General features: G+C 51.1%; 1 protein-coding gene across 1 annotated transcript in view; it reads left to right on the top strand.

Moving 5' to 3' along the window:
• IQGAP1 (IQ motif containing GTPase activating protein 1) overlaps positions 1–26,669 on the top strand; it is a 44,244-nt gene that overhangs the window by 821 nt on the left and 16,754 nt on the right. Inside the window, exons 2-16 of the mRNA XM_081888248.1 lie at positions 4,018–4,117; positions 16,007–16,163; positions 16,721–16,798; positions 17,115–17,191; positions 18,023–18,090; positions 18,466–18,579; positions 18,917–19,095; positions 20,245–20,335; positions 20,752–20,915; positions 21,354–21,438; positions 22,217–22,380; positions 23,162–23,322; positions 23,841–23,965; positions 25,142–25,305; positions 26,117–26,207. Coding sequence (XP_081744374.1) covers positions 4,018–4,117; positions 16,007–16,163; positions 16,721–16,798; positions 17,115–17,191; positions 18,023–18,090; positions 18,466–18,579; positions 18,917–19,095; positions 20,245–20,335; positions 20,752–20,915; positions 21,354–21,438; positions 22,217–22,380; positions 23,162–23,322; positions 23,841–23,965; positions 25,142–25,305; positions 26,117–26,207 — 1,818 coding nt within the window. The remainder of the gene's footprint in view (positions 1–4,017; positions 4,118–16,006; positions 16,164–16,720; positions 16,799–17,114; positions 17,192–18,022; positions 18,091–18,465; positions 18,580–18,916; positions 19,096–20,244; positions 20,336–20,751; positions 20,916–21,353; positions 21,439–22,216; positions 22,381–23,161; positions 23,323–23,840; positions 23,966–25,141; positions 25,306–26,116; positions 26,208–26,669) is intronic.

Below are 26,669 nucleotides of genomic sequence, written 5' to 3'. Positions count from 1 at the left end.
GGCACGAACTGCCCGTTCTCCCAGCTCCATGGATGCCTCGTTTCGCCAAGCGCAGGAAGCTTGGCTCCCACCGAGCAAGGTGGCAGCCTTTGGTCGAATCAAACCTCCATGGTTGAGGGCAGTCTACCTTTCCACGTGGGCGTCAGCGGATAACTCGCTGGTTTCTGTGAGGAGGAGTTTCAGGGCTGGATTAGATGCAAAAGGTGTCATACCAGGGAGGCAGTGCTTAGCCACCCTCACATTTTGTAGGAGACACCTTGGCATCCCAGGGAAGTATTGAGAGCTTCCCATAGAAAACATTGGAAGAGTCCCAATATTTCAGTGTTGCTTGGCTCAGGCGACTGTGTGCTCCCTATTTCTTGCGAACTCTGTGAATGACACCCCTTTGTGCAAGTGGATGAAGCTCAAGGTTTCTGCCTGCAGCTGAGTGTTGACTTTAGGCTGGAAATGGGTCTGAGTGGGGGGGGCAAGTTAAAGAGCTGAATCTTTGCTATAACCTGTTGGATTTCTGCCTGCTAATCCAAGCTACCCTTTCCATGTAGAAAGTGGGGGAAATGAGCTGTTTATCCTCCTAACAACCCTGTGAGGTAGGTTAGGCTGAGAGACAGGGCTGACCAGCCAATGAACTTTTGGGCTGATGGGCATTTGAACCTGGATCTCCCCATCCCTAATCCAGCAGTCTAACTATTACATCAGCCTGGCTCTCTGTATTGGTGGCAGAAGGGGGATTAAAAAAATGTCGAAGCCTTACTTTAAAAACCCACATTCTTTCATAAGTCATTGCTGCTGCTACTTTTTGTGGGTGGGCTGCGTGAACAATTCTGCTGCCTAGTTCCTGCTATGCCAAACTGCCAGGGAATTGCAGCATCGAAAACAGCCACAGGATCTGTCTACAGGCAATAAGGATGGTGGCTCTGTCCTTTCCTATCTCTCCAGGCTTAGTTTCAAAGCTGGCAGCAGGAAGGGATTCCTCTTTGGCAGCTCTGGAACTGCCGGCTATAGAATCAGGCCTGGCTGGTGAGGTGCAAAAGGGGCTATTACTATTTATTAAATTTGTATACCACCCTTCATCCTTAGGCCTTGGAACAATTCACGGACAGTGGGGTTTGTCTGTTGCAGGGAATGTTTATGAGCACCCCCAGTTTTTCTTCTGTGAAATGGGTACTTTGTGGTGGCCCTGACAGCTCTTAGATTTTTAAAAATATATCCCTGGGCCCAAAAATGCTGGGGACCCCTGCTTTAAGGAGAGTACAGCCCCTCCAGAGCATGTGGAGCACCACCATCCTGGACACACAAAGCTCTCAGACATTTCGTCTACCTTGTCAGGTTGGCTTTTCAGTTTACTGGGCCTTATCCAGTCCATTCTTGTTTCCAAACCCTTGCCTGACAGATCTGGTTTTCACCAGTGGATAAGCTCATTCATTGGCTTCACATAAAGGCTGAAAAACATGGGGGCAGAATGGCAAATGTCACGGGATAGAAGTACAGTCATACCTCGGGTTACAGCCGCTTCAGGTTGCGTTTTTTCAGGTTGCGGACCGCCGAAACCCGGAAGTACCGGAATGGGTTACTTCCGGGTTTCAACAGTCGCACATGCGCAGAAGCGCTAAATTGCGCATGCGCAGAAGCGCTGAATCGCAACCCGCGCAGATGCGGGTTGCGAACATGCATCCCACACGGATCACGTTCGCAAACCAAGTGTCCACTGTCCCCACAAACCTATACCTGGAATTTGCCCAGCAGGTAGGAGTGGATGACCCCGTTAGAGGCAGTGAGGCATATGTGGGCGTATATATACTATTCATTTAAACACACCCCAGAAATAATCCCGGGAACTGTAGTTTACCATTCACTGAGCTACAGTTCCCAGGACTCTTACCAAACTGCAGTTCTTTGTGGGGTGGTATAGGAACGTGCTGTCTATTACAGCATGCAGTTGTAATCTGTGCCAGGACTTTTCAGCTCCAGGGTTGGAACTGGAGCATCTTGTGTGCAAGTCTTGCTCATCCTGGCTGCTCAAGGGGTGTCAGGATTGTCTCATCCGGATGACTGAAGAAATGAGTGTCTCTTGAACTGAGGATCTTCTCCCAAACTACTTTGTTAAAGGAAGCCATTTTAGGATCCTCTGATTTAAATAGTTGCTCGGGAATATAATGTGCACTTGTAAAATACCATAGAATTGTGGACTTGGGGGGACCCCAGTGGTCATCTAGTCCAACCCCCTGCAGTGCAGGAATCTCAGCAAAAGCATCCATGACAGATGGCCATCCAACATCTCCTTAAAAACCTCCAAGGAAGGAGAGTCCACAACTTCCTGAGGGACAACTTTCCACTGTCTTAGCAGCTCTTATATTGGGTCCTGCAGCAGTGGTTGTGAGGAGCAGGGCCTTTTTGGTTGTGGGACTGGTGCTGTGAAGTACCCTCCCACTGGAGATCCTCATTACCGCTCCATTATAGCCTTATCTCTCCAATTAGATTTGATGGAGACTTTTTAAAATGTGGCACATTGGGCTGTTACCAAAGTCACCCAATTAAAGCTGACTTTCCTATGCAAAGGGAATCAGTGGGGATCTTACACCTGAGGCAAAGTGTTACAATCTGTCAGATATATTTCTGTGGCAAATTATGAACATTTACCACTCTCAACCAAACAGCCTGGTATTTTTAGATGTAGGGAGGGAAGGTGCCCTTCGCTCTATTCTCCCAGAGGAGTCAGCAGAGCGTTCTCATGCCTCACTTTGGCTGGACCGTTCCTTTTCTGACTCATGGAGAAACGCGTTTCTGCTCACAAACTATCCTCCCATGCTTCTGGAAGGTTCTGGGCACTGACTGGTCAAGATCTCGAAGTTTTATACAGAAAGTGCCGCTGAGAAGCCCCGCCCATTTCACAAAAGCTCACTTTGCCTCAAATCAAGTAGTTCTGTAGTGCAGAATCTCAGGCGTTGGTCTTTAAGGTGTCGCAAGACTCCTTGTCTGATGCAAAAGGCATGTGGGCTCCCGGGCCCAAAGTCTGCTTTTTGCTTACAGGATTTGGAGTGGCTCTGTTTCATGGCAAACCAGGATGCTGTAATTATTATAACGTTCAGTTAGTAAGCTGCCTTGTTCAGCAAAGAGAGGAGGATGGTGGTGGTGGTGATGATGATGATGATGATAATGATAATTATTTTATTTGTACCCTGCCCATGTGACTGGGTTGGCCCAGCCACTCTTGCTGCCTCTGCAAGAGTCACTGATTTGTGTCTTGTCTCCCCCCAAGGCATGGGGTTAGTTTCTCTAGTTCTTGTGAATGGTTGTGAGCATAGTCAGGAAGTCTCAGAAGAGCTTTCAGTTTCAGGCAGTGCAGTGGCTTTATGTTGTCATCAGCTTGTTTTTTTATTTATGGCAGTTCTGGAGGGGAGGAAGGGAGCACACTGAGTGTAAACTGTTCACCCTGTTGTCACAGCAGGTGTGTGCACCTGGCAAGTCTGTCCTTGGACTGGCTATCTAGATTAGCTTCCTCCTCTGTTGGAGCCTGGGGCCTCTGCTCTGCGTGGTGGAGCCTTATTTTAGTACTTTCTAGGGTGGGCAGGATGCGCTGTGCTTTCTGTTGGCAAGCGTCTTCCCAGGGGAGTCTGTTAGGTGAATCTGGGGTTAAAATCCTGCTCTTGGTTTTTGCAGACAAGGCAACCCTGGCAATCTTTTTGCCTAAGGGGTGAGAGGGTGGGTAAAAATGCTTTAAATTAAATACATATTTGTGGTATAGGAGAGTTGACTCCCCATTTGTTGCTTGTATTGAGGTGGGACTTGGAGGGAACAGGTGAGTCACTCCAAAAAAACAAAAACGTAACCCTTGGTACTACCTGTCCTGTTTGGGGGAGTGGGTGGGGTGCCGGACCTTGGGTGCTTCTGGGCACCCAGTGAGGCTTTGCTCCTTCAGCTCCCAACACCTCCCACTTGGGGACGACCCCCCCGTTGAGCTGCACTTTACCTCAAGGCCTTCTGGCTTCCCTGGACTGACCCTGTCCTGCCTTTTTGCAGCTGTCCTGGATAATGAGAGGATGACTGCAGAAGAGATGGATGAGCGGAGACGGCAGAACGTGGCCTATGAATATCTTTGCCACCTGGAGGAAGCCAAGAGGTAAGGGGGCCCTTTCAAAGGGGTGGTGAGCCCCATGCTGCTAATATGCCCAAGGGGTATCATTGGCGCAAACCACCAGTGGTGCTCATTGCAGCTTCCAGCTGGGGTGGGGAGAGGAACAGAGCATCCCTGAGCCGTTCGACCTGCTGCTTTGTTGCCAGGCCTAACCTTTTGCAGAAACAGCTGCCCTGTTTTCTGGCACCTAGAGACAGGCCAATTAAGCTGCTCCGTTGCTTTCTCTTTGGCTGTGCCACTCCCACCTGCAATTCCCGGTGGATTATTTTTGACCTCTTTTTACTCCTTTTGCTTTCAAAGAAACCATATTTTCGTATCATCTGAAGCTGCTCTGGAAAGAAAAAGTATTTTAAGCATAAATCAGCGTGTGATCACCAAATTAATGAGCGTGATTATAGGGCAGAATAATAACACTGCTGGATATGAAAGCAAAAGGGTAGTGGTTAATAGCCTGGAAGATAAATCAGGTTTGTGGGATATGTCAGAAGGTGAGGAAAGCTTGGGGTTTAATAGGGAAGCTGCTTCCTCCAATGGGGGGGATGTATCAAGAGTGTTTTGGGATTGGTTATGGGTTGCGTTTGATCTCTGAACGGGTCATGGAGCCACAGGAGTGGAGAGGATTTAAGAGCAGGTTCAACACAGCTTTTGCAGATGCTTGAGGTGGATTGATGATGTCTTATGGTCCAGAGGCAGTTCAGGTTCTCCTGCTCTAGGAAAGAGAGGAAGCTGCCTCATACCATTGGCCCATCTAGCCCAGTGTTGTTTACAAGGCAAGCCCACGATTTTAGGAAGTGGTCTGTTCCCCGGTTCTGCCTGGAAGTGCATCAAACCCAGAGACCTTCCCAAGGTAGAGTGGAGCCACCAAGAAGCCTTTCCCTGGAGCATCTTTCTCTGAGCATCTTGCCCCCTGCCCCCTTGAGGCTTCTTGGCAGCCTTTTCTGTGACAAGGCAAGCCCTGGAACAGGAACCAGAGCAAGGGCTTATCTCCACTTGCCAGGCTGGTGCCTGGTCTCCCCTCCAAGCAGCACCTGAGATTTGGGCTGATGGGGAATCCCTGGCTCTGAGCTCCCATGAGTTCACCCCCACCAGCAACATTTGCTGCCCAAGTTTGTGCGATGTGGTTGACCCTAACCACCTCCTTCCTCTGTCTGTCTCTCTCTCTCTTCCTAATATGACACAGGAACTGTTGGGCCAAGAATGAGATGAGGAAGTGACTCACGTTTTCCTCCCTCCTTTCTTTCTTCGGGGCCCAAAGTGCAGAGCCTGCAGCCTTGCAAGAGGCTTTGCACCTCTGCAATTTGCGAAGCCTTTCCAGTTAGAAATTTTGGTTTGGTTAGTTGGCAATAAAGTGCCTCTAGGCCCTTCTCAGCTAGTTTCCATCTCTTAAAGCTGTTGACAAAGGGCTCTCCTCTGAAGGGTGGAGAAGTTGTGGGGAAATAGCTGGCTGGGCTCAAGTGTTTCGTGAACTTCGCCTTGGATTGAGTAAATCTGTGGAGCCTGAAGCTATGATGGTTTTTTTACTCAGTGTTGTTGAAGTGGATGCAGTTTGAAATCCACAGGGTAGGCAGCTTGTTCGATTGTCCGAATCGGGCAGCCAGGTGAGAGACCCTTTGATGCCGCCTGTCAACCAGTAGTGGGACCAAATATTTTCGAAATGGGCCAGAACAAATGGATTAACACTGCCCACAGAGTCATGTTGGTTTCCCTTTATTTCATTGGCCAATAAGAGAGACCTCTTAAACATTTTTCTGTGGGTCATTAATCATTCTGATCTGATGTTCTGATGTGAGCGATGGATGTGAGAGACTCTCTGATTGGATTCTTAGTGTCTGTCTGGATTTCTTGCCGCAGTCATAAATGTGTTTGGAAATTACTCTTTTCCCTTGTGTTCTATCTGGCTTGCTCTTGTGGTGTTTTCTGAAAAATCTGTAAAAGTAGTTTGCAAAAATAAAACTAAACCTTGGTTTTAGCAAGTATCCTCTTGTGGTTGTTCTGCTGCTTTGCCATGTGCAGCAAAAGGTCAGGTTTTTTTGCTGGTAAGAGCAACTGCCCTGTGAAGCGTCAGTGGGCTCTGCTTTGTGGACATTTGTAGTTGCGGAGCAGCAAAGGCAAAACTTCCACTCCTGCCCTCATGCTGATCCGCAGTTGATCCATCTGGGGATGAGGGACAACATACTTATTTTGTGGATGACCTTCTGTTCCTTTGGGGAATAGACTTGGCATGTACAGAACTGCTGGCACATAAACAGCCAATTCCAGTTTGCTGCTGTTGCAGTTCGAGGCGTAAGTTCATAGAATCCTCACGGTCCGAAGAGACCTGGGCGGCTGGCGATGATGCAGGATGTCCTTGACTTCAGCATCCTTGGTCAGAGGTCGCTGTCCGGGAAGGTGACCTCTAAGGAAATGAATCTGCCAGCTTCCAGCTGCTCCATTGCCTGGACAGTCCATGCCTCCAGGAAGTACTTTTGCATAATACATGCATATTATTTGTATGCCTCGTTCCCATAGTTAAAACTATGTACAAGGCGACTTACAACATGAATAAAACCCACATAATTACAGACGTAATAAAATAGTCATAAGCAATAAGACCATCAAAAGTACACAACCCATTTAACCAATTTTCATGTAAATCCTAATATATGTCTAAAATAAAGACAGTTTTTTCTTTCCCTCCCTCTATTTTTACTTTTTCTCTTTTTCCTTTTCTCCTTTTTTATCTTTGTTCTCTTTCTTTTTTCTAATTTTCTTTTTCATTTTTCGGTACATGTTTTTCCCTCTCCTTGTTATTTGTACAATTGTTCTCTTTTTGTATGTATGTAATAAACCACTGAGCCTAGGACTTGCCGATCGGAAGGTCGGCGGTTTGAATCCCTGCAACGGGGTGAGCTCCCGTTGCTCGGTCCCAGCTCCTGCCAACCTAGCAGTTCGAAAACACGTCAAAGTGCAAGTAAATAAATAGGTACCGCTCTGGAGGGAAGCTAAATGGTGTTTCCGTGCGCTGCTCTGGTTTGCCAGAAGCGGCTTAGTCATGCAGCTCACATGACCCGGAAAACCTGTCTGCGGACAAACGTCTGCTCCCTTGGCCAGTAAAGCGAGATGAACGCCGCAACCCCAGAGTCGTTCGCGACTGGACTTAACTGTCAGGGGTCCATAACCTTTTAATATTTTTATTGCAAATAAAATTATTTTAAACCCCCCAAACAGTACCCACAACCCAATGGTTAGCCGTAGTTCCTTCTCCTTGTAATTTGAGCCCATGCTGGCCCTGTTCTGGTGCAACCTATGTCATAAGGGATGAAGGCCAGTGGCTGTGGTGTCTTGGACAGTGCAGAGCCCTTTACTTTTCAGCTTTTGGGACATGCAAGGCTTCCACTGCTGTGCCATTCAGAAGTTCTAAGTTTGTTCCCATTTTTAAATCCTCTCTCTACAGCCTGATAGATAAAAGCAACTCCTGTGTGGAGGCACCAGGCCCTTCCATCGCATGAAATGCTGCTCTCTGCTTCCATGGTCAGCTTGGCCAGGGTTGGGAGGGAGGTGAGCTGGGTTGTATGCGCATATTCATTCATATACTTCATTCATTCATATCTCAGATGTACCAGCAGGAGCCTACAAAGCAATTTTTTTAAGCTGCTGTAATTTTTTCTTTGAATTGCTGTGGACAGGTGCTTATCAGTGTGCCGTACTTCTGCCCAGAGTTCCTCAGTTCCTGGCTTGGCAGCCTCTTTTCCTTTCTCTAGCATACTTGGCACGATAGACACCACCATCCTGCTGCAGATTCGTTTTGTCCCCCTTTCCAATCTCACAGGGCTTCTCAGTGGTCCTTTTCCGAGACAGCAAAGTGGAGACCAGAAAATGGTAAAGTACTACTGCCAGGTTTGGTACTGTGATAACCGTCCCCTTAGCCCTAGTCTTTCTTCTTTTTTAAAGCCCACTTTTGCTTGGGCGTGGAACAGCAGGTGCTTCCCCCCATGGGCCACTCTTGCCCTTCTGCTTCATAGAGAGGTTGCTGCTTGCCTGAACAGGATGAAGTTGAGATGGAAGGAAGCACAGACCAATTTCTTGGCCTCTTGGCCTTTTTATGGAGGGACGGGGACTTCCATCTTCCTTGCCCACCTGGGTTTGCAGCTTTACTCTCTTAGTTTATAAACTGTCTGTAAAACTCTCAGTGCATTGATGTCACAGGCTCTCTGGGAAGTGGGGACAGGGATGGCTGCCCCCCCTCACCTCAATGCCTCTTCCCTGAACTTGCCTTGAATTCATAGAATTATAGAGTTGGAAGGGAGCTTGAGGATCATCTAGTCCGGCCCACTGCAATGCAGGGATATGCAGCTGTCCCATATGGGGATCAAACCTGTGACCTTGGTGTTATCAGCACCATGCTCTAACCAACAGCTATCTAGATTCAAGCCCCTTCTCTCTGTGTAAAGGTAAAGGGTAAAGGGACCCCTGACCATTAGGCCCAGTCATGGCCAACTCTGGGGTTGCGGCGCTCATCTCGCTTTATTGGCTGAGGGAGCTGGCATACAGCTTCTGGGTCATGTGGCCAGCATGACTAAGCTGCTTCTGGTGAACCAGAGCAGCGCACGGAAATGCCGTTTACCTTCCCGCCGGAGTGGTACCTATTTATCTACTTGCACTTGGACGTGCTTTCGAACTGCTAGGTTGGCGGGAGCAGGGACCGAGCAACGGGAGCTCACCCCGCCGCGGGGATTCAAACCGCCAACCTTCTGTTCGGCAAGTCCTAGGCTCTGTGGTTTAACCCGCGTCCCTCCTCTCTGTGTAGCTGGGAGTCAAATGGCTGGGGCGTCTCCTGGGGGCCGATACTTCTGCCTTGGCTAGCATTTGCCTCCTTGTGCCTTCCTGGTTCCTCTGCCTCTGACTGCCTGTATCCTGCTGCTGCTCTTTGCAACACCCACCATCAAGACTGGATAAATCCCAGCAACTATCTAAATTAGGCAGCTGGTCCCCATCCCCCCCCCCCGAATCTAAAACCTGATGCTGGTCCTTAGCCATTTTTCCAGCTCTGAGCCCCAGCCCTGCATGTCTGGGGGATCCTGGGAGGCTTTGCAGTCTTATGCCCTACAAGTTACTTGCTAGGGACTTGTACATGCTTGACAGTCGGGAGTTTTCAGCAGGTGCCTGGGCTTGTTATCGGTGGGGGAGGATCCTGCGTTTTGGCAGCTGACAACAATGGGGCTCCACACACCTGGCAAGGATCCTCCCAGATGTGCCGTTGGAGATTCTGAAGCAGCAGCAGCAGCAGCGTGCCCAGGCCGATCCTTTTCTTCAGCTGCCGAAGGAGGGCTGTTGTCTTCTCTCTTTCTCCCGGCACTTTGACTTGCTGTGTGAAGGCTGGCCGTGCACACCAGTGCGGGCGAGCCAAGTGTGTCATGAGGATTCAGGCCACATTGACGCAGAAAAGGGATCTCCCAATTCCCCCCTCCCGGCTGCTTGAGCGCTGGCCTGGTGTTGCAACCACTGACCCTCAGTCAGCCTTTGGAACAAAGCACTCGCTGCTTGCCTGAACAGGCCCTGTGGTGTGGGAACTAGACCTTGAGGCCTTCAGGGCAGAGATCCTGGCTTTCTATCAAGCACAGCCCGTGAAGGCCCCTTTGTGAGTACAAAAGTGAGGACAAAACACCTCTTGGAAGAGGAAGTAACGTTTCCCCCCCGACATGCGTCTTGCACAAGAGAGCCACTCGCAACAGGGTTTGCAGCATGTCTTCTAGGTCGGAGACTGCCACCTTCCTCCCACCGCTGGGTTCAGGCTCTTGCTTTGGTTCTGGGCTTCTTCAGGGCCTGGTGAGCAGTGGCTCATTTGGCCTTTGGAGTCCTTGCCCCTCTCTCTTCTCCCCTACCCCAGCTCTGGTCCACCCAGAGTTCTTAATAACCGCAAAGCCTGCTGGTGTTCCGCCTCCTCTGAAAAAAATATTTATGTCGGGGTGGGAACCTGCTGTGGCCCTTGGAGTGCCCTTGGTCACCAAAGTCCGTGGCCACGATGGCTCTGCGTAATGGCGTAACAAATATTGACAGTCAAAGGTGGGCTCTTTGGTTGCCTGCCCAGTCAGGCTCAGCTTCCTGGTGGGACAGCACTTTCAGTGGGTGGGTTTTGCTCATGCTCTGTCAGGTTGGACACCCCTCTCCAGCTGAGGCACAAAATACTGCATAAACACGACTTAAAAGAACCCAGCTGTAGCAAAAATTTAGCAGTGGTTTAAAACGAAATGTTTCCAGCCTATACTTCTCACCAGCCGGCCAAGATGGCACTCTGCTGCTTTCTGCTCTATGACCTTGCTCCTCTGCTTGACTGTTTCCCCCTTGCGACACTGGAGGTTCTTTGCAGTGTCAGGTTGGAGAAGGGAGGTGGGCTCATTGTGGCCCATTGTGACTTGGAAGATGACCTTGGGCAAGGGGAAGATGTTGCTGCCTGCTGCTACCGCTCTGCACAGATCCCTTCAGCTGCCAAGCGGCCATAATGGCCCTGGGGCCCAAGAACAAGTGGTGGGTTCTGCTGCTGTGCTGAGGGAGAGACCCCGCCATGCATTTTGAGAAGCTGGGTGCTGTGGTCTTCAGGGCAAGATTTTTGGGATTGTGCCGGAGGGGAGGACTTTGCTCCCTTGAACGGCTGAGAGCTGCTTTGAATCTCACGTGTCTCTGGTTTTATGGCTGTGGTTTATTTTTTCCATTGCATGCTGCTTTGAATACATGTTGGGAAAATGGAATGATACGCAAAAAGCACTAGGAAGCCTCAGCTGAGGAAGCTTCCAGATGAGAGGCGCAGCTCAGGACCTATGGTTGCCTTCACTTCAGGGCTGGCCCAGTGGTGTGCTTGTGTCTGGAGTCCCAAGACAAAGGACCTCTTGGGGGAGATCTGGGTAGAGAGGTGTTGATCTTTTGGGGGCCTCATCTCCAGGGCATCCTTCCCCAACCCAGGGCCCCTCCAGCTGTTGTCAGACTCCAGCTCCCATTGCCCCGGATGGAGGGCTGGGAGGGCAACAGACCTGGCCAGTCACCTACAGGCAGATGGGCTGGTGGAGGTCAAGCGCCTGAGGAGTGAGAGGCCAGAGGAGGTCAAGGTCCAAGGCAATAATGGAGGGCTGAAGGTGTCAAAGAGAGGCAGGGGTCATGATCCATGGCAGGGGCTGTAGAGAGAAGGAAGTAGAAGGGCAGCCCACCTGGCTTGCAGGGTTTTTTTAGGAGGTCAGTTGCCTCCCCAAAGGATGGGGCTGCAGCAGCTGCTCTCTAAGGCTGAGGTGGCGGCCTCAGGGCAGGGGGGTGGAGGCTGCCTCCTCCTTGCAGCCGATGAAGGTGGCTGGAACATCTCCCAGAACTACCTGGCGCTCCTCCTGCCTGCACCTAGTTTTCCGCACGGGGAGGGCCCTTCAGGGGAGGCCAAACAAGTCGGACGGGTTTGCTTTGTTCTTCTTGCCCTTCAGAGGAAACTCCTTCCCACTCCCATTTTGTCCCTGCTGTGCTGACAGAGTTTTCTGGATTTGTTGGTTTTGATTATATGATGGGCCTTGATTACCGTTGCGGATGCCTTGCCTTAATCTGTAGATCAAGGGTTGTGCCCCGTGCTAGTCTTCCTCTGAGTAGGCTCGTTGAAATTAATGGGCACAGCTAACATAGGGCTGTGAATTTCAGTGGGGCAACAAATACTCCTGGCATGCAACAAAGTGTTGCTCTGTCCCAGCTCCTGCCAACCTAGCAGTTCGAAAGCATGCCAGTGCAAGTAGATAAATAGGTACCACTGCGGCGGGAAGGTAAACGGCGTTTCTGTGTGCTCTGGTTTCTGTCACGGTGTTCCGTTGCACCAGAAGTGGCTTAGTCATGCTGGCCACATGACCTGGAAAGCTGTCTGTGGACAAATGCCAGCTCCCTCGGCCAGAAAGCGAGATGAGCGCTGCAACCCCATAGTCGCCTTTGACTGGACTTAACCATCCAGGGGTCCTTTCCTTTTACCTTTTTTACAGCTCAGCTGCCTGTAGAAATGGGAATTCTCCTCCTGGTGCTGCTGACAGGTTCTTTTTCTGCACTCGGTGTCAGCAGGCTCTTTTTAGATTATTTATATTATGATAACATATTAAATATGATATATTAAAAGTATCTCTAAGCTGTGTACAGAAAACTGAAGCAACTACAGTCAACTTAAACAAAATATTACAAAAAATACAGTTACATGTAAAAACATTATGTTAATGCAAAATTTATAATATATGAATAAATCAATATCAATACATTTTCCTTCTGACACACCCTCCTCCTCTGCCTCCAGCATCCAAACAAACTCTCAGCTCACCCACGAAATTCTCACTACGAGAAGGGTTCCTGGAAACAAGTGAACCCTAGTCTCTCACTCTAAACTTGCTTTTTATGGGCAGGCTATATGCAGAAATTCTGGTTTTAGTATGCTGGCTGTTTGCCATAATAAACATGGGTGATGGGCAGGCCCAAGATGGATGGCTGCCCACAGCTTTGTCCCATTCAGCCGTCCCGTCTGATGAGAGAGCTTGGGTGATGTGGCCCCACCGGCATCTGACCTCCTCTTCTGCCTCAGAGAGTCCTTTGCTTCCCTTTGAGAGTCCCTCCTGCCCGGCTCCCCTTGGCAGGGCCGCTGTTTGCCCAGAGAGCACCCTTCTCTTGCTGCCTCCTTGGAGACGGACTCTCCTGAGAGTTCAGGAAGGCCTAGCCTTCTAAGGCAGCCCTGTTTAGGGAAGCTTTTAATGTTTGATGTATTACTGTATTTTAATATTTGGTTGGAAGCCGCCCAGAGTGCCTAGGGAAGCCCAGCCAGATGGGCGGGGTATAAATAAATTATTATTATTATTATTAATTTATTTATTAGCCACCTTCTCAACAGGTCTCTTGGCATCCTGCACCAGAGACTGGTGGCTGAAATGGGGAGGGGTTTTCTGGGTGGGGCTGGGGCTGCCCAGAGTGCCTCTTTGTCATAGTTGGGGTGCATGAAAATGGGGGATGTTTCCTCAGAGTGCCAAATTGTGGGCCCTTTTTCCCTGCAGTGTTAAGAACAGAAAACATCTTGCCTGGGCGCAAGCAGCTGCGTTGCTTGGCCTAACTCTGCCAGCTCATTCAATGCCACAGCAGGCCTGGGTGTGGCCTGGGATGATGTCATGCTTTAAATTTGGTAGCAGTGCCTGCCTGCCTGCCTGCCTGCCTGAGCCGCTCACTGGAAAGTTTCTTTCGGTGGGTGTAGGAGGAAGAGGCTGGAACTGAGCAATCTGAGGATTTGGCCAGAGTTTCTGTGAAATGTTGCTTCGTCCTTGGAAAATAACTTTCCATTTCAGGACTGCCTCCGGGTGGGCTGGATTCCTTTTTCAAGCTGTTTCTCCGTGTGAGTCTAGGCAAGGCAGTTTCTCTCGCACCGATGCACCCTTTCCAGAGGTGTTTTTTTAGAGGCAGCCTTCCGCTCCCCGTGACCCCCCCCCCCCAGGCTCACTGAAAGGAAAGACCTGTGCAACAGAGGAAGGGGTGTGGCAGTAGCTGCCCCACCTTCGGAGCTCATGGGACTGTCAGGGGTGGAACAGCAGGCCTCCCAGACACACTTTCCTTTCTGCTCCTTTTCCTCCCAGAGGCTTTTGGTGGCAGAGCAGAGGCAAATGCCAGGGGCAGGGGGCTTCTGCTGCAGGTTGGCGGGAAGCTTCTTCCTTCCCCGCTTCTCTGCCTGGCTCAGAGGGCATTGGAGAGCTGGAGCCAGCCAGGAAAGCCCACGGGAAGTGGGGAAAGGGCCTTTCTGGAGGCTCCTAAAAATAGTTGTTCTCAAAGGTTTGCAAGAGTGTGCCGGCCCTTCTGGAGCCTGCTAAATCAACCCCCACCCCACACCTGCCACCTGCACCTCCTGTGCTGCTTCTTCGAGTTCCCTGCAGTGCCCCGCCCCCAAATTGTCTGTCCAGCTGCAAGCTTTGGAGGGCTCTCCCCCTCCCCCTCCTCCTCTCATGCCCCCCCCCCGTATTGGTTGGGCACATGCAGGTAGGGAAGCAGCGCCCTGGCCCAGAGGGAGGGAGGCAGAGAGGGCTGTGGGTCCCCCAGGGCCTCCACTCCACAGTTGGCCTGGGGAAGAGATGCCTCTGCTGAAGCGTCACCTTCTGGGGTCCTCAGCAACGCTCCAAAACTTTCCCCACGTTAGGGCTGAGAAGGAGCTGAGGGTACCTGAGCTCCTGCGGCTCCCCCTGGAAGCTGCTAGTGGGGATCCAGCATGGATGGTTCATGGAGGCCACAGCCCCCCCTGCAGAAGCCAGAGATTGGCTATTACAAGGGCAGCTGGGCCCCTTCATTCCCCTGCAAGAGACTTCCTTGTGGCTTAGACTCATTTCTCTACTGGAGACAGGAAGGGGCACAATTGCCTCCCCTCTTCTGGCATCATTTTACCCATGCAGAAAGCACCTGTGTCCACCTGCCCCACCATCTTGGAGGATGCCTTGTGGCTTGTTTTTGTAGCCCATAGATGGCCCTTGGCTTACATTTCTTCTTTGGATGTTGCCTCAGACCTGGCTGGAGCAGGCCATGAAGAGAGGGAGGGGTTGGGCAGCTGCCTTCCCTGGCAATAAACAGGAAAGGGGGGTGAAAGAGAAAAGCACCCAGCAGAGGAGGAAGTGCAGAGCTGTGGTTTCTGGGAGAAAAAGGATGGGACCAGTTGTCGCTGGTTCAGCCAAAGTCACCCCCTGCAGATGCGGTAATCCTGCTGCTTCCTGAGTCACCCTTTGCTGTTTTGTATTCTGTAGTCGGAAGGAAGTTGTTGCCAAAGCAGCTCTGCCTGGAAGGTCTTTTCTCGGTCCTTTTGGAATTGAGGGGGCCGAACCTGAAGCTAGCTGGATTGTCTTCACTATGACAGCTTGAGGGAAGCCAGGGCAGCGACTGAAACACACTGTACAACCAACACCCCTGCGAGGAGGGCGGCTGCTGCTGCTGCTCAGTCACTGGGCAAAGAGGCTGAGGGTCACCTCTGCTTATGCCCTGTGGGATGCTGTTCAGCTGTTGAAACCCAAGGTGGTGGACAATGTTCTCAAAGGAGTTTGCCTTGGCTAGGGCTAGGCGATATATTGTTCAAAACTGGTTTGAAGTCCATATCATGCTATTATATTGTTTTCATAGTTTTTGACCTGGATTCAATATGTTGTGTGTGTGTGTGTGTGTGTGTGTGTGTTATGCAAAAATCACAACATAGGAAAAACTGTGAAGCCAGCCAGTGCATCTATATATCTCCATCCGTATTTCAGACATTGTGATATATCAGAATATTAAGATGTTTAGTTGGTGGTATATCACAAAGTTGAAAACCAGATATCACCCAGCCCTGCTGTTCCCCTCTACATGGTTCCATCTTTATTTTAGACATCATTATATATTGGGATATCACAATGTTTAGCTGGTGATACATCACAATGTTGAAAACCAGATATTAGCCAGCCTTAGCCTTGGGGCCGGCCAGCTTGATTCTTGGCCATCTTTACTTATAACAGGTATCTGGAGGGGACCACTTGGCTGGCAGGCCCAAGAGACCACTATTAATGGAGGTGCCTCCTTGTGTGAACCAGCAGTGGCAGGTGACTGACCAAGGAAGCCTCTGCAGGAGGGAGAGTTCCTTTCTGGGCCAGATGCTCAAGCAGGTGCTTTGTCTGTGTGCAGGTCCAGATGCTCTTGGATGAGGGTGTTTCTGGGCTGGACTCCCAAGTGGGGTCAGGAATGTAGTTCCACAGCCCTTCCCCACCGCAGCTGATCTTATTAATTCCTTATGAGCCATCCTTGGTAGTTATTTGTTGAAAGGCAGGCATGCAAGTGTAAAAAATAAAAAGCTAGAACTGGGTGGTCTCTTTCCCAACTCACGTCCTTTCCCCCCACCCCTCCTGCTTGTAGGTGGATGGAGGCCTGCCTCAATGAAGAGTTGCCCCCCACAACGGAGCTGGAGGAGGGGCTCAGGAACGGGGTCTACCTGGCCAAACTTGGAAACTTTTTCTCCCCCAAAGTGGTGTCTCTCAAGAAGATCTACGACCGGGAGCAGACCAGGTATAAGGTAGGCAAGCATTTTTCTTTTGTAATGAAGCATCTCCCGGGGGCAGAAATAAGCAATTGGCCCAACTGCAGCTGTTGGAAAGCCCAGAGCAGGATATATGAGAAGATGTGTCACAGTTGGTGTGCCCCGATTTTTATTTCGTTTCCTAAAAATTGGTGCATGGCTTTTCACTAGCAAGAAGAAAGCGTGAATAGTCTCAGTTTCGTTTGTTGATCGCAGAAAGTCTTCCTTAAAGGAGAGCATGGGATGCTTTCTGAAGGCCCTTGCAGCTACGGTGAGGCTCAGGCAGCAGCTTTTGCACAGAAATGTGTCAACACGACTCCCACCCCCACCCCAAATCCCTGGCTTCTGGGGTGAAGGGAGCTGATCCACCTGAACACAGTCTTCCTGTGTGCATGATGCTTCTTCGTTGTTTTATTTATTTATTTACTTATTTTATTACCTGCCCTTCACCCTAAGGTCAGGTTACAATATTAAAACACAATACTGAAAGCAGTTTTAAAGAAACTTACAATGCACCTTCCTTCACATCTCCTGCCTCTTCCTCTGCGTTTCAGGCTACGGGCCTCCACTTCCGGCATACAGACAACGTGATTCAGTGGCTGAATGCAATGGCAGAGATTGGCCTCCCCAAGGTAACTTTGCCTGGACTGGGAACGGAAGGAGTCTTTGAAGGTGGGGGGTGGGGTGTTGGCAGAAGAAATAGGCACATGGGAACCAAGACCGGAGCACTCCAAACCACTTTACCTCTTCACTCCAGGTTCTTGGCATAGTCGTCATGTTTCTCCCTCCTGCCAACTCTTCCTTGGGGTGCTGCAGAGTGTCCCCTCTCTTCTCCCTGTTCCCCCCTCCCCCCAAAAGGACTGAGCTTGTGGGCACAGTGGAGTGAGCTCTGTTTTGCTCTGCCAAGCATGTGGAGGAATCAGTGAGCCTTTTTCTCTTTGCGTTCAGATTTTTTACCCAGAAACAACAGACATCTATGACCGGAAGAACATGCCACGCTGCATCTACTGCATTCACGCACTCAGGTAATCACACAGAGGGGTGCAGGTGAGGCGATACAACAGATGATGTTTTGAGGCTGGAAGAAACATCCTTGCCTGTCTGCCCCTTTCTCTTTCTCTCTGTTTCTTAGAAAGGTAACAGGCACCAACAGTCTGCTTCCCAGCAGAATCAGTCAATTCTCACTTCCCTTGCTTTGTTGGCAAGGAAATGCATTCTTTTCAACTGCCTACTTAAACCCCATCTGGGCTTACATTATGTTTGTTGATTCTATCAAAAATTAAACCATGCACCCATAGTTCCTGCCTGGAAAACTGAACATGCTAACGCTAACAGTATACAGTATTAGTTTCTAGGGTTGCCAGAAAAGAAATTAAACTTTTTCTGCCTTGGTCCTGAATCAGTTGTGCTAACATCAGCATGGCTGGGTGATTAATCCTGCCCCCTACAGAACAATTCCCCCCCCCCCCCCGTTTCTGTCATGGTGAGAAGCTATTTATTCTTGGGAATTTAGGGAGTCTCCCTGCTTCTAATTGGCCCTGTTCTGGCAGGGGAGATCTTCTATGTGCAGAAGACTTTAAGGGCAAGAGGCAACTTGAATCTAAAAGTCACAAGAGGAAGAGATCTGACAAATTTCCTTCAAACAGCATTTCTGTGGCTTCTCCTTTAATCTCCCCCAGGAGTTATTATTATTATTTTATTATTTATTGAATTTGTATTCCGCCCTTCATCTGAAGATCTCAGGAGGTTCATAGCATAAAAGCAGTACAAAAACTCAAAATGCATAATAGAAGCAAGAGAAAGAACAAACCAACTCCCCCCCCCCCACTGCCTGATCGTCCTTTATTTTTCCTCAGTTTGTACCTGTTCAAGTTGGGATTGGCCCCGCAGATTCAAGACCTGTATGGCAAAGTGGACTTCACAGGTGAGGGGAGCTCCTGCCTTCCTGTCTTTGGGTCGGCCATGGAGGAAGTGTCTCAAGTTTTTGTTTTTAGAAAGGGCACCGTCTGGCTGTTGGACAGTAGAGCCTCCCTTTGCTTTCTGCTAAAGATCAAACCCCAGACTTGGAGCAGGCCTTGCCTTCTCGAGTGGGGGCCTTCCCAGGTGCTATCTCCTTCACCAGTGGCTGGACCTGTCACTGGGATTTGCGGATGGCAGGGGGGAAGGAGATGGGGAAATACCTGGCTGCCTTCTTATTGAACCCTTGGCTGGCTGCCTGCCTTTACCAGGTGTTTTCAAAAGGGCAGATGGGCATATCCTGGGGCTCACCTGCTGGTCCTTTTCCATTGTGCTATTCCAGAGGAGGAAATCAGCAACATGAGGCTCGAGCTGGAGAAGTATGGGATTCAGATGCCTGCCTTTGGAAAGATTGGTGGGATTTTGGCCAACGAGCTCTCTGTGGATGAAGCAGCACGTAAGGGGAAATGGGTTTCACCCTTTTCGGGTTGGTCATATGAGATAGAGCATTGCCATGGAGACATAATCTATTGGAAGAATTAAATATGATGGAAGGGATTCAGTCTGTAAAAGTGGCACAGGTTTTATATCATGCAGGGCCTGGAGGTTGCCTTCTGAGATGAGCACCTCTTTTGCAGCCACGGGTGCTGGCCAGTGTTGTGCTGCCAGAGCTCCTGTTCTCTGCCCAAGTGCCCACGTTCGCCTCCCAAGAAAAGGAAGGGGCTTGGGCTTGTGGGGTTGAGCATCTCCAGGGGCTGTGACTGACCAGAACCTGTGCCTGGTGTTCTCTCCAGTGCATGCGGCTGTGATTGCAATCAACGACGCCATCGACCGCCAGATTCCTGTTGAAACGTTTGCGGCAATGAGGAACCCCAATGCCATGTTGGTGAATCTGGAAGAGCCCCTCGCACCCACCTACCAGAGCACCCTGTACCAGGCGAAGCGGGACAAGACAGAAAATGCACGGAACAAGGTATAGAGTTTATTTTGTATACCGCCGAATGACCCAAACCTCTATGAGGTTTGCACGTGACACTTTCTGCTCCATATTGTGGAAGTGCTTAGACCTGCAGCTGGAGAGATTGCTTTGATGGCTTCGACCCACAGCTGCCTCAGGGTAGATCAGGCTTGCCACAAGGTGATAGCTCTGTCTTGTGGGGAGGAAAGGCTTGCCGTGCCCTGCTCTTCTCTTGCACCTCTCCAGGGCATGTGCTTGAATGAGTGCAGTGCTAGGACCTGCCGATGCACATGCCACATTTGAATTAAAATAGGAAAAGTCTCTTTGGCTAGGAATCAGGACTTGCATGGAACTTGGCAGGAAAGTGACCTAAGCTGAATTTCTGTCTGTCTGTCTTTAAACCAGACTGTGATAGTTAACACACAACTTTTCCTATAAAGCTCAAAGCAGCAAGGAAAGTGTGATTACTGTACATTGTTACTCTCCCCAGGCCACACCCCCTCCTAAGCTACATGCCTCCCCAGTCCAGTTTACTCTCCTTGAGTGTTTTTGTCTGGTAGGAGGTGCGCTTGATGTCTGGCAATGCAAACTCTAGGTTTGTGTAGTAAGTAGCCTCCTGTGAACTGTGCAGAGGTGAAATTTGCATCAGTTGCTCCACCCACTTTTGCCTCTGGCCCTGTGCACTGCAGGTATGTGGCCTCTGGAAGATTGCCCAGATAGGAATGCAGCCTTCCGTTTAGAAATGCTCCCTGACACTGGAGTAGATTGATTGAATACACGTTTGCAGTGTTGGGATGCGGCTCTGAAAGCTGGTATTGCCTTGTAGCCACGTGGCTTGCACAACATACTTCAGTCATTTCTTGCTAGTTGTTTGGGAATGTGCCTCTGGCAGTGCTGCTTGGTCTGGGAGGAGAATGGGGGGGACAGGGGATGTTCCCTTTCACTGCAGGAACTCGGTGTTGAGTCTCCAAGCGCCTTCCTGCTTTTGGGCAGTGGGGAGGAAGGCCTAGAGGCCCTTGCAGCAGTGTCTCCATGTGGGTCTAGTGCATCCGTCAACCTGTTTAGCCCCATGCCAGCGCCTTGGAAGCTTTTCTGCCACCCCCCAAAGGCAGCTCTAAGGAGGTGCTCCTGTCCTGACTGCTGTTTTCTCCCTTCTTCCTTCAGATTGCCTCTGAGGATATGGAAAGGGAAAGGGACGTGTATGAAGAGCTGCTGACTCAAGCAGAGATCCAGGGCAACGTCAACAAAGTCAACAGTAAGCCCATCCTAGCCCTCCTGGCTTCTTTATGAGACACTCTTTGCCCAAGAAGCTCCTTTAGGAAGCAGAAAATCCCATCTCTGGATGCCCCCCCAAAAAACTACGCTCCAACACCATCCTTCTATGTGGGCTCCATTTGCCTCATGAATGTGCTTGAGATGCCGAACTAGAGACTTAGCTGGGAGCAAGCAGCAGGACGGGGGAGGCAAAGTGCCAGGAGAGACCACCCTCTGTCCATATTGCCACTCCCTCCCCCACTGGCTTCTAGAACCTTCTGTTGTGCTCTGGGACATCTCAGGCATGGGGAGCATTTGGGGTTCTGCATGGGGTGGTGGAGGTGAAGAAGACCTTCTGAGGAGGCCTTCCCAAGGCCAGCTCCGTCTAGCTTTCCTTCTCTTTCTCTCTCTCCTCAGCCCACTCGGCCTTGTCCAAGATCGACCTGATTCTGGACCAAGGAGACCCTGCCGCATTGTACGCTGTCCTGTCATCGGCAGCCTTGGGTCTCCGGGGGCTGCGGCCGGAGAACAGCGACTGGTACCTGAAGCAGCTTCTGAGGGACAAGCAGCAGAAGCTGGAGGTAGGGGAGCCAGCGGGTGGGTGGTCCTGGCGCCTGGCTCACAAGGAGCTCCTTCCGCTGGTGTGCAGTTGGGACCCAGGATGTCTTAAGGACCAACAACACAGACCCTGTGAATACATGGTGGCCCTGAGCAACTATTAAGTTTTTGTTCAGCATTGGCCACTGGCTTCCTAATCCGGCTGGCCTGACCTGTTCATGGTCTCTTCTCCAAGAGCAAACTCCCTGTTCTGCTTTGAGATACTGCCCAGCTGCTGCTCTCCATGTTCGGCCAAGCGCTGGGAATTGTGGGAGGCGTTGCACAGAATGCTGCTGCCGCCTCCTCCTCCACTTTCCCGGTCATGAATAAGGGGGTCAGCAGAAAGGAAATAAAGGGAAGGTTCTGGATCTGCCTGGGGCTGTTGGAAGCAGCACAGACAGGTCTACTCTTTCTCCCCTCAGGCCGGCAGAGCTGGGCCCTTGCAGAAGGAGGAGCTGCAGGCCGGGGTGGACGTGGCAAACGGCATGGCTCAGCAGTACCAGCAGAGTAAGTTCTCCTCCGTGGGGCCCCTGCAGTTTGGGTTTTGCAGCTGGACAGGGCAGGCCTTTCTTGTGCTTCAACTGGAAAGCAAGTCCTCTCTTCACCCCTCCACCTTCCCTTCCTGCAGGTTCTGAGGGTGTCTGGGCAGGGGGCTGAACTCCCACCCAGTTTTCTTGTGACTGCTGTGAGAGCAACCTCCCCAGCTTCACTTTCCCTCCCATTAAGAACACACCATCTCACTCTTGCTTTCTTTATTAATCCCCTCCTCATCTTTTTCAACTTTCATTTGTTTAATGCGGCTGTGGCTGGCACACCCTTCCATTTCCCCTCCCCTGTGGCCCAAGTGCCCTTGGGCATCTTTCCCTTGGGATGTACTGGCACTGCTGGGTGGGGTCAAGTCCTTCCCTCCTGCTACATTACTCCCTGAGGGAGGAACCTCAGGTGAAGCATTGTCCCTGTTGTGAAAAAAGCAGTCCTGCAGCCCCAAAGGAACCTGTTGCCCTGGGCTCTGCTGTGGTTGAAATGGACATTTTCCTCGTGAGGGGAAGGCATGGTGCTTTGCTGTCCGCTGCTTGAAGCAGCCAGATCTCCTTGTTCACTCTGTCCATTTGGAAGAGGAAGAAGCAGGTCAGCCTGGCATCCTCCCTAGGAGTTGCTCTCGGGGGTCAGCAACCTGCCATCCCTGTTATTCTTCTTGGTGCACCTGGCTTGCTCCTGGAAATGCTGGTACGCCCAGCAGCCTCCAGGGGAGCAAAAGCTTCATCCTCTCTCCTTGGGCTCTCAGGATTGGCAGCTGTGGGGAGGATCAACACAGCCATCCGCAACGGCCTCGCTGAGAAGACAGTGGTGGAACTGATGAACCCCGAGGCCCAGCTGCCTCCAGTCTATCCGTTTGCTGCTGACCTGTACCAGAAGGAACTGGCCACCCTGCAGCAGCAGAGTCCGGACGTAAGTCCCTTGAAGGCTTTTGCTGATGGTTTGCTTTTAAGGTGCCCTTGTGAGACGTTGTTTGGGCATTCCTGCCAGGGCTGTGTGCATCCGTGAGAAATGCATGTTTTCCACCATGAGTCAAGGAGCTGGCTGTGGCTCCCTATTGCAGGTGTATGCAGTGAGGAACATGAACCGTGCAGGATGTGAACTTGACAAGAAGCTCTTCCATGAGCTACATTCACAAGCATGCCGGCCACTCTGCCTCCCAGGGGCACCTTCATCCTTCTCTCCTCCTGCAGCATCGCTGGGACTTCATGCTGGGATGATCATTTGGGGAAGGTGGATCAAGCTGTGCTTGGCTGTGCCTGGCCCCGGGGGCAGGAGCGCTGCTTGGCTGGCTGGCTGAACTTGGCGGTGCGGCGGGGTGTGTGTGTGGTGCTGAGGTTTTCTCCTACCATTTGCTTCCGAAATACCTCTGGTACTTTGGCCGATGTGATCTGGGCTTTTTCCTCTTGTCCGTGTCTACTTAATGTGCACAAGTAGATCCCTCCAGGTCAGGCTTTCAGCCTGGCCTTCCAGGGATATTGCAGAATGCTTCTTTTGCTCAGAGAGAGGAAGAAATGATAAGAACCTTGAAATTGTTGACCCGGACCCAGATCCCTCCCCCCCCCCGGACATTCTGCCGGTGGAGTTTAGCCAGTACCATCACCCCTGAGGCCTTGCAGTCCTGGCCTCCCTTCCCAGGCTCCCTTTCCCCACTTTGTGTGGTCAGCATGGTCCTCTTTCTCTGTCTCCTCAGGGTCACCTCACACACCCAGAACTGTCGGTGGCTGTGGAGATGCTCTCTTCAGTGGCCCTCATCAACCGAGCTCTGGACTCCGGGGATGTCAACATGGTCTGGAAGCAGCTGAGCAGCTCAGTGACGGGTCTGACAAATGTCGAGGATGAAAACTCCCAGAGGTCAGACCCCCCCCCACCTCCCTCCACAACACACCCACCAGCCTTTCTCTCTTGAGAAGGGCCAAGCGCTGCTGATGGCCGAAATGGGAGGAGACGAAGGAAATGGGACCTGTTAGGCCCTCTGGCATCGTGATCCAGAGTCCTCTGAGTCCCAAGTGGAGGCTCTGGGGATGGACCAGAGGGCTCAACAGCGCCTCCAATGGCCAGTAGGAAGGAAGTGACAAGTGGTTTCCAGGAAGTGGGGTAGAAATAGTGATTGGGCAGTTCTGACCTGTGAGAGCCCCTTTTGAGGCTCTGGCTTTTGGACCCTCAGGGTTAGGCCAGGGGAACAGGTCTTGAAGGGTTTCCTGCAGGCAAACCCCTTTGCATTCATGTGCTCCAGATCATTGCCACTGGGAATATGGTGCCCTTTGCGCAGGCCTTCCACTTCCTTCATCTCCTGTGGCTTTGCCTGCGTCTTCATGTTTTGTTCTTTCAGCGGCCAGCCCCTTGACATGTGCTGTCTTGACTCTCGGCAGATACATTGAGGACTTGCTGAAGCTGAAGAGTCAGGCACGGAGCGAAGGGGCAGAGTTCATCACCTGGAATGACATCCAGTCGTGCGTTGACCGGGTGAACGTGGCAGTGCACGAAGAGCACGAGCGTAAGTGGCTCTCGGGGTGTGGAGGCTTCCCGGGGAGGACGCCCTTGTTGCCCAGGCCTCCGTCCAAGCCCCACCAGGGCTAGTTGGTGGCTTGGGATCTGAAACCCCTGCATTGGTCCTGTTGGTGCCATGACTGGGTGAGCAGGACTTCTTAAATGAGCCTGAGATCACTGGTGAAATCAAGGCGCCATTCTGGGAATGGATGTGAAGGCAGCAAAGCACAGAAGGGCATATTTAGAGGTGGAGCGTGTGTCTTTTGCGTGGCCAATGGCTAGTTCAACTGGTGGCCACGCAAGGCAGTTTTCTAGCCCAGACTGTCATAGGTTCGTCAGGTGGTTGCCTTATCTATAAAAGTATCAGATCAACAGGAAGTTGTGGGCTGAAAATAACACGGTGCAACCCCAAGCACTTGGGATGCTAACCAGGCAAGACAGCATGCCAGGATGTGCTGTCGAAAGTCTGGCCCATCTTGTCTTCCCTGTGCACTCGGCCTCTGTTAGGGTGAGGTCAGTGTCTCCCTTGAGGGAGGAGACGGTGCTCCTCCTCCTCAGGGGCAGGAGAATGGGAGGACCTCCTTCAGCCCGGGAACGTCAGCAAGGGCGAAGTGGGTCTCATCAGAGGGAGGCAGCTCCTCCAGGGTCCAGCATCTCTTGTGTTCAGCAGGTGCTTCCGTTGCTCTGAGGAACAAGATGCCATAGGCCTTGTCATGTTTTAGCTGCCTTGAACTCAGCCGTTCCGATTAGGGTTTTTATGGCTGGTGTATGGTTTTAACAACGTCTTCTATAGCTCTATAAATTCATATTTTGGGCTAGTATATGACTTTTGTAATTTGTTTTATATTTTAATACTGCGTGAAAGCCACCTTGGGAAAGTCGTTTCCCTAAAGGGTGGCATATAAGCCTTTAGAGGGGGAAAACGGCAAAGTCAGTCCTCCCTGCTTGCTCCCCTCTGTGGGCTCTCCCAGTCAACCCTGGCTGCTTCCTCAGCCCTTTCCGTAAACTGGGGAGTGCTTTTCCCTTCCTTTCCTGGCCTCGTCCTCAGGTGCCTGGCCTAACAGTTGCAGTGTGTGGGCCAGCAGAGAGCAGGAGCAGAAGGCCTACTGGGGGGGGGGGGTGCTTCATGTGCCCCTAGAGATCCCCCTGCCTTCATCCTTCCTTTCTGTCCTGTTTGCTCCAGGGATCTTGGCAATCGGGCTCATCAATGAGGCTTTGGACGAAGGAGATGCGAGGAAGACCTTGCAGGCACTGCAGATTCCTGCAGCAAAGCTGGAGGGAGTCACCCCCAAAGTGGCACAGCATTACCAAGATGTGCTGCTCCGCACCAAGAGGGAGAAAGCTCAGGTGCGTCGTGCATCCCTCCCTGCATCCAGGGGTGGGGAGGTTTTCACTGTCTGACTCCTCCGCTGGGAGTGTTCCACAGCCCCATACTTTAGCGGGGCCAGGCCAGATAACCTGGGCCGTCCTTCGACGCCCAGGGAGGATGGCAGTGATGCCTCTGTTGGCTCTCAGAGGCCTTTAAGTGGCCTCCTGTCTGTGCACTGACAAGGTGTGCAACTTCTGCTGCAGCTTTGGGGTCCGCTTTGGCCATCAATAAAATATTTGTATGGAATGTTGATGTTTATTAATAGCATTGCTTGTCCCCAGCCCCCTTTATGTTCATGAGCTTCTGTTAAGTCTCGTTTGGCCCATCAGGAAAATTTCTGGTTCTCTGAGGGCAGGGGAGGCAGAGACCCGGCCAATCTCCTTCCACCCACTTAGAGCAAGGGGTAGCCAATATGGTGCCCTCAGGATACTGTTGGACTCCAACTTCCAGCAAGGCCGATGGTCAGGGATAATGGTAGGAGCTGCCACCATCCCTTTCGAAGAGAGTATTTCACTCTTCATCAGTGTTTTGTTTGAGGCAAACTGGACTGGGTGCTATTTAGCTAAATTGATTTTAGTTTAAAACTGAGCCAGTCTGCAGGTGGAGGTAAATGTTGCTTTGCACGTCAGTCATCTAGCATGTCTAAATTGGACTGGCTGAGACTGGAGTGGGCTGGGAAGATTGAGAGGCAAAGCAGGCCTTTTGCCCCTCCCCTGGGTATGACATCCTCTCTTCGGTTTGGCTTCAGTTTCTCTGCTGGGGGTGAACCTTGTTTTGCTTTCTTTTCAGGAAACTCGGGATGAAACGGCTGTCCTCTGGCTGGATGAAATCCAGGGAGGTGTTCTGCAATCAAACAGGGACACAGAGGAAGCCCAGCGCTGTGAGTCTCCCTGTCGTCTTTTCAGCAGTTTTTTTTTGGGGGGGGGGGGCTGCCAATCTCTGTTCCCATCTAAAGATGCAACCATGCCAGTGATGTGGGAAGCAGGTTCTGTTCGTTTGAACATTGGCATTTCTCTTGGTCATGCTTCCCAGAAGCCTGTTTCTTAATACCCAACTGGCATTAGGGTCATTTTAGCCCTTGGGTTCAAGGATGTCTCTGTTTCGTCTCTTGGGAGGTTGCAGGTCTAAGTTAGTAGCCTGAGACGACCTTGTAAAATGGCCAGTGTTCACTGTGGTGTTTAATAATAATTCATTATTTATACCCAGCCCATCTGGCTGGGTTTCCCCAGCCGCTCTGGGCGGCTTCTAACAAAACACTAAAATACAACAACCTATTAAACATTAAAAGCTTCCCTAAACAGGGCTGCCTTCAGATGTCTTCTAAAAGTTTGGTAGTTATTTT

This window comes from Podarcis melisellensis (assembly GCF_964234715.1).
Source record: "Podarcis melisellensis genome assembly, chromosome: 14".
Classification (NCBI taxonomy): domain Eukaryota; kingdom Metazoa; phylum Chordata; class Lepidosauria; order Squamata; family Lacertidae; genus Podarcis; species Podarcis melisellensis.
This window is presented reverse-complemented; position numbering and strand designations above follow the sequence as displayed.